At 47.6% G+C, this 13,151-nt stretch overlaps 1 protein-coding gene across 4 annotated transcripts in view; it reads right to left on the bottom strand.

The window, feature by feature from the left end:
• Positions 1 to 1,942: 1,942 nt before the first annotated feature.
• Positions 1,943 to 13,151, bottom strand: part of MAD1L1 (mitotic arrest deficient 1 like 1) — a 350,265-nt gene continuing 339,056 nt past the window's right edge. For all 4 annotated transcript variants that reach the window (XM_041462740.1, XM_041462739.1, XM_041462742.1 and 1 more), the window contains one exon: positions 1,943 to 3,017. In XM_041462740.1, the coding sequence (XP_041318674.1) occupies positions 2,859 to 3,017 (159 nt within the window). In that variant the 3' untranslated portion in view covers positions 1,943 to 2,858. The remainder of the gene's footprint in view (positions 3,018 to 13,151) is intronic.

The following is a 13,151-nucleotide window of genomic DNA, read 5'->3' as shown; positions in this document are numbered from 1 at the left end:
GCAGCAGAGCAGGGACTCACGAGCAGTTTGAGTGAAGGGAAGCTTCAGGCAACACTGCAAACAAGACTGTGCTCTGACACACACATACACACACAAAAAATCCTGCAGCCATGCACCAGTAAATCATATTTCACAGCCTACAGCACATAAACCCAGCTAGTGTGCACGGAAACCCAGCGAGCACACGCACGCTTGTGAGCGTTCCTGCCTCTCCCCTCCAACCAGCTGAAAATTTATTATCCAGCTCCCAAGATTTTCTAAAAGGATTTTCCACAAACAGGACTGGAGCTTTGCAAGTGATGAGCCAAACCCAGATGGGACTTGTGCCCTCACCACCTGGGGTGGTGGCAACTGGGATGTCTTTGCACTGCCCCAGGGGGCTGCACTCATGGAGGGGGGATGCAGGGGCTGGTGAACACAGTGGCAGCAGCTTTGATGGGCTGCTGAGCCCATGTAGCTCATAAAGAAAGGAGCAATCATGGTGAAATTCAGTGTCACAGTTATTCCTTGCAGCTCCCTCATGGCTCAGACAAGCAGGATAATGACAGAGATGGGAGCTGCTGTGGTATCATGTACAGCCATAGGTTTGTGGCTTCATCCTGAATTCAGTGCTGGAACTAGAAACTGAGGAGTTTCAGCTCCTCTTCTCCATGGGCCACAGGTGGCCCAAGTGGCTTTGCAATGGTCACACCTCCACATGAAAATCCCCCATGTATGAGCCTTAGAGATGTCAAGCTTCCCAAAAATCCCAGTTTCATGCGAGCCCTCACCGTGGAGCAGCATGCCATGAGCAGGGCAGGGATGCTGCTGGCCAAAGCAGGACAGTCACCCAGCAGCTCCCAAGCCATGGACAGCTGCTGCACCACACCAGCACACCCAGCCAAGCACCCATCCTCACCACACACCCCTCCCAGCCATGCTGCCATATTAAACTCAGTTGAACAAATCAGTCTTGCTGGGAGAACAGGGAGCAGAGCAGTAATTCATGTCTCCTCCCCACTGCAGGCATCTCGGAAGCCTACTGTGCGTTCTCTCCCAACTTATTATCCTCTCACTCTCGGGAGGCAACTTTCCAACGGGCAGAACGTGTTTTCCCTTGTCGCTCTCCAGCATCGCTTCTCGCCTCACCTGTGTTTTGCTAAGATAGAGGGTTTATTGTAAACTTATTAATTACTTCATTTCTCCTGCAAGGAGCCAGGAGAAAAATTTTCCGCGGCAGCCAGGATCTGCTATTGTGTTGGCGGCGGAGCTGAATGCGGCTGACGTCATGATTCATTTTCCCCATGACTGGGGAAGGCGACTCTCCGTGCCACGCCGTGCATATGAATCAGGCAGCCTTCCCCTGGCACAGCATGCCCAGCAATTCATCTTCCACTGGGACTTCTTCAAGCAGAAGAGAAAATGACAAACTTTTGCTATTGCGCTCCCCTGCAGAGAGGAGAGTTGGGGAGATGGGGGCTGCAGCCTCCCCAGATCTCATGTTTGTCCCTCCACTTCTGATCAGCAGCAGATGGGGTCAACAGCAGATGTTTTCCATGCCTGTAGACACATCAACAGGTGACTCCAGCAAGCCTAGCCAACCCTGCAGTCACTGCAAGTATCTCAGCTAACTTTCTATTCTGCTCACTGCTACCTTTTCTCCAAGCCTAGGGAGTGTGCTCCTGCTGAAATCAGGGGGAAATAAATATACACAGAAGTTTATAGCAAACTGATTTGGTTTAAGGCAGCCGGGGTTGGGACTAAATGATCTCTAACATCCCTTCCAACCCAAACCATTGATGATTCTATAAATCTATGAATGAGACTTGCCTGGAAATACAGAGGTAATGATGTCCTCCCTTTGTGAAGCACATCAGACCATTGATGTGCTCATCCTCTACATGTGGGAGAGCAGAGCTAGGCACAGAGTGCATCCCAAATAAGAGTCATACACCCTGTTTGTGCAGTGACAATTTATTGTTATGACAGAAGAGCTACATCCATTATAACACAAAACGTCAGGCTTCTGGGGAGGCTCCACCCTCCACGGAGGGGAGGAGGTAGGAGACCTCCCAAAACAGATACCTACAGGGTGGTGGCAAGCAGCAGGCTAGAGCCACCAGCATTGAACACAATGGAGCCCAAACTGCTCCTTTCCATTTTCTACAGTCCTGAGATAACCAAGAGCTCTAAAGACTCAGTAAGGGACCAAAAGCACGGCAGTGACTGAGCCACAGAGGTGTCAACACAGGTATAGGGGCTTCAAATGGCCATTTATGCTTGTGCTTGTCTGCTGAGTGATGGCAGACTCAGGTCACTGATATCTTAAAAATAATTTCAAACTTGCTGAGTGATGAGATGTTTGCAAGAGCAAGAGACTTTCCCTGGGTCTCTGTCCTCAAGGACCAAGACCTTGGCTGCCATTAGAAGAGGACAACCATGCAGCAGGAAGCACCAGCCTGATGCAGGTTTGTCTCTTTGTTAGGGCCCAGATTTAGGGAATCCTTTTGGGAAAAGCTGTGAATGATGATGCTGGGGCTCCTCAAACCAGCAGTTCCTACCACATTCCCAGACAGATCCTGAGAATCTGGGTAGTGATGAACACATGGCTCAGTTCAAAGGCAGGGATTGGATCCTGGCACAGGAGAGCCCTGGGATGAAGCTAGACTTGCCCTCCCACAGAAGGAAAATTATGCTTTTCAGTGGAATTGGTGGAGTTTGTGACTCAGCATGAAAGAAGGGGGAAGAAGGAGTTCCTTGCAAAACAGAAGCAACCCAATACCACAAATTAAGGGTGGTGAACAGGAGAATTTTTCCTTGCTACCTCAAGTGTCCTGCCCAGGAGGGCTAAACCCTGGCTGGCAGCTGGCAGTGGGACACTAAGCGATGGTCTGGCGGCTGAAGAGGTCGAGGGTGAGGGCGCTGAGGAAGGCTGGGATGCTGTCCTGGCGCAGCAGGTGCAGCTCGATCAGCTCCCGGATGGTTCGCGAGAACTCCGTTTCCAGGAGCTGCATTTTTCCACCAGAGGAGCTGGAGGCCTAAAGGGAAAGAAGAACAAGCCCATTAATACCAGAGGGTTTTAATTCACCTCCCTGACACAGGAGCTGTGCCACCCTGAAGCCTCCTTTGGCACGGATCTGCCTGTCACCAAGGACATGCCATCTGTCAGGCACGTGGGATTCCTGACTCCTGCATCCCAATGTCCCCAGGCAGGACCCCCTGAGCCTTCCCTGGTGACAAATGTGGCACTGGGGAGATGAGAGGTTTGACCATCCTGGAAAGAGCCTCTGCTGCCAGCACAGAACAGAGGTGGCCACATCAGGGTCACTGTTACCAACACCACCCAGGGTGGCAGGAGTTCTGCACAGGGGTTTTCTCTCCATGAAAACATTTATCCAAGAAGTCATGCCACTTCTGTAGGAGGGAGCAGACCTGTTCCTACTTAGCATAACTCCTTCCCAATGAGTACTGATCCACCCTGCATCCCTAAACTGTTTAAATCAGCCTGGCAGCACACAGCTGAAACCTCCAGAGGAATTATTCCAGGGATGCTCTCAAGAAAATAAGGAAACTCAACATGTGGGAAGACACTACAAATCTCCTGTAACATATAAAACAAGCAAAAAAAGCTAAATGCAAGAGGAATAAGGAATGCTTGAAGCCTCTCCTGCCCCTGGAGGCATGAAAGCAGCTTGTTTATTAACAAACAGCAAAAGCATCACAGTGCAAATGCTAATTTTTTTTTCCCCTGCCATTTTCCTCTTCAAAATACTCCCATTCCTAATTGCTTTGCAGCTCTGCTTCCTGTCAGAGCCGAGGTGGGACAGCATGGGTGGTGCCAGGCATGGCTGGCAGCCCCCTCCTCAATCAAAGGATGCCAAGACCCAAAGTGGGAGATTGCCATGGGAAGGGAAAACATGGCTTTACCTGCTGAGAGCCCCAAGGAATCTACTTCCTTCCAATTCATGTTTTCAAGAGCCTGGATACATTTGATTATGAATTCTCCATGTTTGGGTCACTTTGGATTGTGAGAAGTGCAAGGTACAGAGCATGCCTCTGCCATCCCTGAGCCAGGCAGGGAATCAAAGCAAGGATTTCACGTGGAAAAGTGAATTAACTTTTGTTTAGATCTTTGATTTGGCTGGGCTGTTTTTCAGCAAATCCCGTGCTTTTACCGGAGCTACCTGATAGCTCCTGTGCACCTGAGGTACCCCTGGCCCAGATCAAAGAGGGAAGAGATGGCAGGTGAAGGAGCCAGTTGGAGGCATCAGGAAGGATGTAAATTCCCAGCCCACGTAAAGCCGGAGGTGTCACAGCAGAGCAGAAGCACAGGAGCTGGGTGCTGTGGCAGCAGCACAGGTTTTATTTTGCAAATCCCCCCCCAGATTCAGCTGATGAGAAGTGCCAGGTTTGGAGGAAGGTCCGAGTATTATGAATGCATCACTTGTATCTCCATCTCTCTCAGTGCCGAGCTGGATTCATCTGAAATGGGAATTCAAGCTCGGTATGAAATACAAAGCCTCCCTCGCAGATTTAAAACACTCTTTGGGCACAGAATTCATTTTCTAAGAATTTACAAGCAAATCCATTAATTGGTTTACTAGTTTAATTAATTAAAGTAAATTCCTTAAGAAATTTAGCATCCAGTGCCAGACCATTTGCTTGTGTTTTATGACCTCAAAAACAGAGCAACATAAATATTTTAAATTTCCTCTACTTTGAGCTCACTGGTGTAATGGGTGAAGGCTACATTTGAATATCTTCTCTTTTTTTTATGAGATTAATTGCAGTTTCTCTCTACTGTTCTTCATAAATGGAGTTTCCTCCTGCAGCAGAGGCAGAAGAATAATGTTCAGAGACAGTTATGTGGATAAATATGGTGCTTCTGAGAAGATTGCTATTTCCCATTGACTTTTCTCAGCTGTCAAGGGAGGCACCATCCTCCCTCTCACCCCCATGGCCTCTGTCTCCCCAGGAACTCTAAAACATCAAAGAAAACCCCCAAATGCTTCCAAACCCCAGACATCTCACCCAGGTTTCTTATGATTGCTTCTGTAACAGGCACAAGGCAAGAAGGCAGCCACTTGGAAAAAAAGCAATTCTTCCTCTCCTAGTAGATGTTTACATGTGGACTTAGAGGATGGATGCACTTGAAGTGCAGCTCATTCAATCTCACACTGCTTTAAAAAAAATGGAGAAATTTTTTTTCCCCCTAGGAGTGTTTTAAAATTGCTATCATTGTAACTTTTCTTATTATTTGTTTTTATTGCTTTTTTTCTTCACCCATCTGTTCATAATGTAGTATAGACTGGGATATATAGATAGATTTGCTGCTTTGGGTTCAACAGCGGGAGTACCTCTGCAGCCTGTGCTTTACAAATAAAGTGATTATATGAAATAATAGCAATATGTTCCCATTAATTCACAGGATTTCTTTTCAAAAGCCAGCCTGCACCCTGCCTGGTGCACTTACTGGCAGAGAGGGAAGTGCCCGAGGCAGGAACAGGAGCGAGCAGGGGATCAGAGCCAGGCAGGGGATGCACAGGGGTGTGCAGGAACTGAGGGGGAGGACATGGGGGAGATGCTCTGCTGAGTGGATGCTGCAGGCTCTGGTGTTCCACACCATTCTGGATCAATGCAGAGCATGCCTGTGGTTCCAGCTCTAAAAGCTGTATTTCTGAAAATACGAAATATGAAATTTCCAGCAGTTCAAAGCTGCAAGGGCACTCAAGTCCTCCTCTTCACTGTTCATAGCTGGGATTCCCTCCACCCATTTTTAAGATTTTTTTTTTTTTAATTCATAAAAGTCTCAACCCTCAAAGGCAAGCTCCTGGACATTCCTACTGCAGGTGCCAGCACAGATCAGCTATTCACAGCACGCTCCATATATTGCAATCACCTTCACTCTGCTGATGCATTCCCTAAAATTCTAGGCTTAGATGAAGCCAAAAGCCACCCCAGCCCATCTAGGAATAAAATGCAAAGCTGAGAGGAGCACAAACAAGTGTCACTGATCCATGGGGACAGTGCATGAGTGGGAATAGGGTGAGAGAGACCAGAGCATGTTCAAACCCAGCCCTGACTGCTCTGTGCTCAACACTACCAACATCACTGCTACAGTGTGCTGTTGCTCTTAAAGAGAAGGGCAAAAAAAAAAAAAAAGCAAAGAAAAAATAAAGAAAAAATAAAAAAGCATCAACATTTAGAGTCAAACTGAATACACAGGATCAAAGGAAAAGCTGGATCTGTGAGCATCCCCATCCACCCGAGAATCAATGCATAGAGGAGTCAATGCAAGAGGACACTGGTGACCACCATTATGCTTCACTCTCCCTTTCCCCTCTGTGCTGGGCCACACAAGTGCAGTGCTTCACTAGAGATGTAAATATTCCCTCCTAAACCTCAGTTTCCCTGAGCACAGGGCAGCAGCTAATCACAATGAGAATACCATCTCTCAGGTACTCTGTACATAGCTCTATATTGGTTTCTTCTAATTCATGGGAAAAGTCTGTCTGGCTCACTAAACTACCAAGATTCAGGTCTCTGTTATGTTTTATTCAGATCTCAAATACTTGCAAAAGGAAAGAGTTCAGCTTTCACTAAGCTCCGTTGCCAGTTTAGTCTGATTTAAGGGCTATGGGGACCTTTTCTAGAAAAGCAAAGGAAATCACTCTTTGCCCAGTGTTACTGCACACCCAGCTCTGCTGGGCTGGGTGGGATGTCACTCTGGTTGTAGATTTGAAGGGTGACAGCCTGTTTGTCTCCTCGCAGGCTGTGCTACCCCACAGCAACCAGATCAGGGGACAGACCTCTCTATATTGCAAACCACAACAACACAGGTCTATTTAGCACAGAACAACATGAACCTGGAGTAGCTGCCCTGAGAATGGAGCTGTTAGCACAACTGTTTCTTCAGGGGAATCAAGATCAGCAGCCACCTGCCAGAAGGAAACATCATAAATCTTCCTCTTAACTCTGGAAACCAGTAAATTATTCAAGGCGTTATAGTTCAGATATACATGTAAAAATCTCTCCAATAACCACCAGTGTGGTAGAAAAGTGGGTTCTCCTCTCCATCTCAGCAAGGAGCAGACAATGCAGATGATGTGGAGGGGCAACAGCCATTCCCAAATGTCCCCTGTCAGGGGATGGACCTGCAGCTGGATGAACTGGGCTCGTAAAACTGCAATACATGGACTTTAACAGGCTCTCTTAACTACTACCACTTCAATGTAACATGTACAGGACTCTGTCTGCACTGCTGCTGTAGAGATGGCTCTTTGCACCCGTGCTGCTGTTGCACACAAGCCTTTCCTGAAAGCCAAGAGCCAGCATTTCCTTCTCGGATTGCTCCAGCTGCCGAGGGGGACCTATGTGAAAAGTGTGACAGTGTCTCCTTTAGTTACTCACGAGCTACCACATGGTTCAGAAGTGCACTCTCACCTAGATACACTCAGGTTATATCTTCTTGTACACCCGTTTCCTCTTCTCTCTGACATATTTTGGTTGCTAAAAACAATGGCTCCAAAAGTGCCCTCGGCTATAAACTGGCATGCAGTGTGAGTTTAATCACACAAAGGTTGCTTCTTGAAAAATACAGGTTGAGCATTAGACCCAAGGTCATGCAGACCTTCAGACACTGGAATATGACTGAAAAGGGGGTAGCTGTACACCCCAAGGAGAGAGCTGGCTTGGGGACTTGGTATCATCAGAAAGTATGGAGCAGAAGTGTAGAAATGGGAAAATTCTGGACAACATGAATTCTACACCACAGAATTCTATACAACTTGAGATTTCAAAATGAAGTAAGGATTTTCTGCCTCTGATTTCCACACTGAGAAAGCACAACTGCCTTTGGGGATGCAATCCATGCAGGAGATGTGTTCCTGCAACTTCAAACACACACATCCAGTGTCGCAGGTGGAGTTCCTGAATGGGTTTTGGCAAGCTGACAACAGGGATGGTGGAGCTTTGTGCCAGGCACAGCAGGCAAGACAGTTGCGTCTCAGCTTGGGAACAAAGGAGGTTCAAACACCTCCACAGCACGCAGAAGGATGAAGTCCAGGGCTTTGGCAGGGCTGCCAGAGCCACCCCTTGGCGTGGTGACAAACCTTTGCTTTGCAGATGCTGCTTGGCCACGCTCTATGGTAGACGGTGCTTTCCAAGGCTAAGATGTATTAGGGGTCAAAAGGAGCAAGTGAATCATTGCCCGGTGACATTTACCCAGTGAATGTATCTCGAAGGCCCCATCTCATCTGCTCTGTTCCTTCCATAAATCACTGTCTGTGCTGTGTCCCCACGGATGCCAGCTCTGAGTACACACAGCAACCAGCCCCGTGTGTGCAGGGGCACCTCGGCTTCACACCCAGCACTCCACTGCTTCTCCCTGCCCTGTGCAGGTCCACAGGCTGCTCCAGCACTATGGGCCATGCTGTGGCCTCTCGGCCTGAGTTCTCACTCCCCCTTTCCCTGCTCCTTGTGGTGTTCCCCATCCTACCCTGAAGAGTGCTGTGCTGTCCACGCCGATGTGGGTTATGCACATGTGCCCATGAGATCGACCCCTTTGGCAATTTGCCTTCATCACACGAATCCCTCAGACCTCCTCTTCATGTGGGGCAGTCACTCGCTCTTCCCAAAGCCTGACTGAGGCCACTGATATCTTAAAAATAATTTCAAACTTGCTGAGTGATGAGATGTTTGCAAGAAAAAGAGACTTCCCCTGGCTCTCTGTCCTCAGGGACCAAGACCTTGGCTGCCATTAGAAGAGGACAACCATGCAGCAGGAAGCACCAGCCTGATGCAGGTTTGTCTCTTTGTTAGGGCCCAGATTTAGGGAATCCTTTTGGGAAAAGCTGTGAATGATGATGCTGGGGCTCCTCAAACCAGCAGTTCCTACCATATTCCCAGACAGATCCTGAGAATCTGGGTAGTGGTGATGGCCCAGTTCAAAGGCAGGGATTGGATCCTGGCACAGGAGAGCCCTGGGATGGAGCCAGCAGAAGCCCTCAGGGTTGGCTGTTCCAAGTGATCACCTCCCAAAAGCTCCACAGCTCTATCGCTGTGCGTGCCTCAGAGCCTTGGGCACACTGCTGGTCCTGAAACCCCCTCAACTCCCTGACACCTTCCCCATGGCACCCACGGCCTCCCTCAGCACCCTCTGACACCCACAAACCCTGCCACAGTCCAACAAACCTATTTGAAATTTTCCTTTAAGAAGCTGCTGGCTCTGACCTTTAAATGAGAAAATCCTTTTGTTTCTGCCTCTTGCTTCAGATGCCAAGATTTTTCTAAATGTCAAAGGCCGCCTTGTCCACGTGCAGATGTTGAGGGGGGAAGCAGTGATGCTGAGGGGGCTGGCACCCTCTCTCTGGGTCTGCACAGCTGATAAATCACCACTTCAGATCACCCCACACAGACAGACAGACAGACACGCACAGGGAAGCCAAAAAACTGGAGTGCCCAGAAAAAAAAAACCAAGGAAAAAACCAAGCAAAAAATGTGTGTGTGTGTGTTTGTGTGTGTGCACATGCAGAAACTGCCTGCTGAAGTTATAACAACCCAAACACGAGGTTTTGAGATTTAATTGCTCAAACTTGGCTCTCTCGGGTGATGATATCATTATCAAAATACCCCAATTGAGTTATGCCTCACCAATCAATCTCTCCTAAGCATCATGCACTGCTCAAATACCAGGTCCCAAGGTAGCCTCTAAATCACTTTAATTACAGGCCGTTCATTTAAAATTAGGGAAATATTAAGGAAAGAAAAAAAAAAACCCAACAACACAAAATTGAACCACAAGATGTGCTTATGGCTGGAAATATTTATGAGGTTATTTAGCAAACTGTTTACTGGTCTCCTTCTTTCTTTCATGGTAACTGGCAGGTTCCAGCTGGCCTGACAGGATGCCTGCCCATGGTCGCTCCTGCAGGATGTGCAGCACTTAATCAATCAGGTCACCTCCCTTTCACAAATACCATTCCTTGTCTGCAGCAAAATTTCTCCCCCCTCTTTAATATCCTCATTGTAACCCAAAGAAGAAGAGCACTTCCTTATAATAATTGTTTCTTGCCAAGACCTCTGACCTCTGTGTCACCAGCTTGGTATATAAAGTGAATTTATGAGGCAGACAGGGATGGATGCCTGTAAAGAGCCTTCCAGGAAATGTAATGAAAAAGCTGCTTTTAGCTGCTGAGCAAAGAAAAGCAAATGCCTGCCAATGCCAAGAAGAAAATTGAATGCTGGGATGGGGTAAGTGAGAAACAGCCCTGTGTGCACTGAGATTTATAGCAAACATTTCCTTTCTCTTTCTTATTATTCAACACTGAGATGAACCACAACCCCAGAATGTCTTTGGAACAAGAGGTCAGCTCAGATACTTCCATCTTAATCAGAAACACGACCCAGGCACTGTGTATATGAGTGGCAGCAGTGATGGGTCCAGGATGCTGCACCAGCTCAGCAGCAGAGGAAGCAGAGCAGGGTGTGCTGCACCAGCCTGTCCCCACAGCTCCCTGTTTTGATCTAGGCGAGCTCTCCTGCACCTCACGTCAAAAATGAAACATAAAAAAGAGCAGGGACGTGTGCTGAAGGGCTGCACCCCTCTCTGTGGGGGAAAGCTGCTGGTGTTAATCCTGGGGGACAGTGCTCTGTGCAGCAGAGGGCGAGTCAGCACCTTCTTTCAAAAGGTTTCTCCTACAGGTTAATGCCCTTTAGACTGTCAAATGTGATGCCATAAAAATAAGATCAAAGGCTTTAAAATAAGGGAAGCGTATTTTTTGATTCATACTATTACTATTTTATATCTGAATATTCCTATAGAGCTTTTCATCCTGGAAGACAGGTCTTTGAACTGCTGTGATTTCACCTATCACTGAGGAACAACCCCCGGGGTAAAATGTGACAGCTATTATCAGGGTGCATTAATGTTACTGAACAGTTCAGGACAGACAGAGACAAATATATCCAATTTAAATCATAGGATTGAAGAACTACTGCTCAGTGTGGATTAATACCATGCATTTTCCAAAAGTGCTTTGAGAGTTTTTAGAGAACAAGTGCAGAAACTAAAATTCCCCGTTTCATCTGTAGGATTCATTCAGGCTCCCATCATTATGCTGCAAATTGAACATTGTCAAAGAGGGAAGATGGCAATGTAAGTGATTCACCCGTGGCATCTACTTTTGCATCCACAGATTCTGATGGGATGTCCAAACCAGCCAGAAGGAGACTCACCCTGTGGAGATTTACTGAGGTGATACCTAAAAATGGTTCCACTGAACACATGGCTGGTGAGAGTAAATCACAGCAGACTACTCACATCACAGAGAATGGAAAATCACATGGGATGTCACTCTAAACTAATACTGGCAGCCAGCTGTAGTCAGAACTCAAGCTCATAAAGTACAAGTTTTTAACAGACTTCAAATCTGCTAGATAGAATTCACCAGCCAAATATGCTTATAAACATCAAGCATGAAAGAGTAGAGATGGGAACAAGGCATGGAGCTCACAGAATTTTTCCAACTCCATTCCATATAAAAACCCAAACTATGGCATTAATCCTTTGAAGCCAATACCTCCATAAAATTTCAGGATCTTTACAAATCAAAGTTTCTCCTTGATACACAGGGAAGCTGTGCTGCTCCCACAGCCATGGCTGTCTCTGACCTACAACAAATCCCTTTGGAAAGAGCAGCCAAACATGTGTTATCCCAACTGCTGTCACACCACACGTGGCTGGACCACTCCAGGACCCCGGCTGCAGCTTCCCAGCCATCTGTGAGGTGACTGTGTTGGACTGGTCAAGCTGCAGAGTGAGTAGCTAACAAGCATTAACAACATCTAGCCCATGTGTTCTGTCTAGTAAAATGCCAACCCATCTGTCTGTAACATCAGCGACTCTGTAGAAGCCATATGCAGGAGAGACATAAATTAGGGACTGAAAAATCTCCCATTACTTTCTCTGCAGTGACTCTGCAAGTTGTCACTGGGAAGGAGAGGGACTGGGTGTTTGTTAAGCTCTGTTTTCCCAGCCAAATCTCAGGCTCACGTAGCTGTCCAGCCCCGCCATGCAGAGGCAGTTTCTGGTCTGCACATGACCGTGGTGAACATGGCTTGGGACAAAGTGAAAAGTAGCTGCAACTCAAACCAGGCTCCAAACTGGTCCCCCAGGAGAGCCAGCAGAAGGCAGAGAACTTGAGGGAGATATCAGGGACTGGCAAGTGAGCCCAGCATATAAGAATCCCTCAGACAGGGAGCTCATTAACCAGCCAAGCTGCTTATCACATTCCTCTCCATCTCCCTTGCTGGAAGCTCTCTGAGCTGGAAGGAACAGAGGAGCAGTAAACCAAGAACATGGAGTTTCTGGAACATGAGAAAGAAGCACCTATGGGAGAAATGCAAAAAATATTGTCTGTGTGGGCTGTAATTAAGACTGCCTGTTCCCAAGGCAGGGAGATATTCCACTTGTGAACTGCAGCTGGGGGCATGAGGTCTGTTAGAGAACACAAGCAGCAAAGTCTGCCAAACCTTGCCATCAGTGAGAGATGTCTTGAGCCATTGAGAATTTTGACAGCAACTTTTGAGGCTGCAGTGTTGCCTGGGAGATAGGCATCCCCTTCCCCAAAGCAAACCACTGCTCCCCAAGAGGCAGAGCTCGCTGGAGCCTTCATCCCTCACTGAGTCACACCAGACATGCACTGTTCCACTGCTTGGCTGCTCCTGCATCATAGTCCTGCTCAGAAGCCTCTGCCTTCCTGTCTCTGGATTAGAGCAAATCAGCAGGAAAGTGCCTGCACATGACACAGTGAAAATAGGTCATACAGACCTCAGGACTCACCAGCTGCCAACTGGAAATGAACCCCTGAGTTTGCGAGCTGGGCATCTCACCTCGTGTGAGATGGAGGGAGAGTGCCTGGGGCTGAGAATGGTTAAATGAGCAGAGAACACACACCTGGGAGGCACATCTGGAGCAACTGCTACTCTGCTATGTTGCAGATGCCATCATGTGATCAACATATTTATCCTCATCATATTTTTGGTATCCTTTTGGAAGTCTTGCCACAAGTGGGGTGGATGGAAGGCTAAAGAACTGAACAAGGTCCTGTGACCAGTAATGGCTCAAGGGACTGTAAGTGATAAACTTAATGACAAGCAGACAATTAGACCTT

This window comes from Pyrgilauda ruficollis, unplaced genomic scaffold, assembly GCF_017590135.1.
Source record: "Pyrgilauda ruficollis isolate IOZ18807 unplaced genomic scaffold, ASM1759013v1 scaffold16, whole genome shotgun sequence".
NCBI lineage: Eukaryota > Metazoa > Chordata > Aves > Passeriformes > Passeridae > Pyrgilauda > Pyrgilauda ruficollis.
Note: the sequence above shows the minus strand (reverse complement) of the source record. Positions and strands in the feature narration are given on the sequence as shown.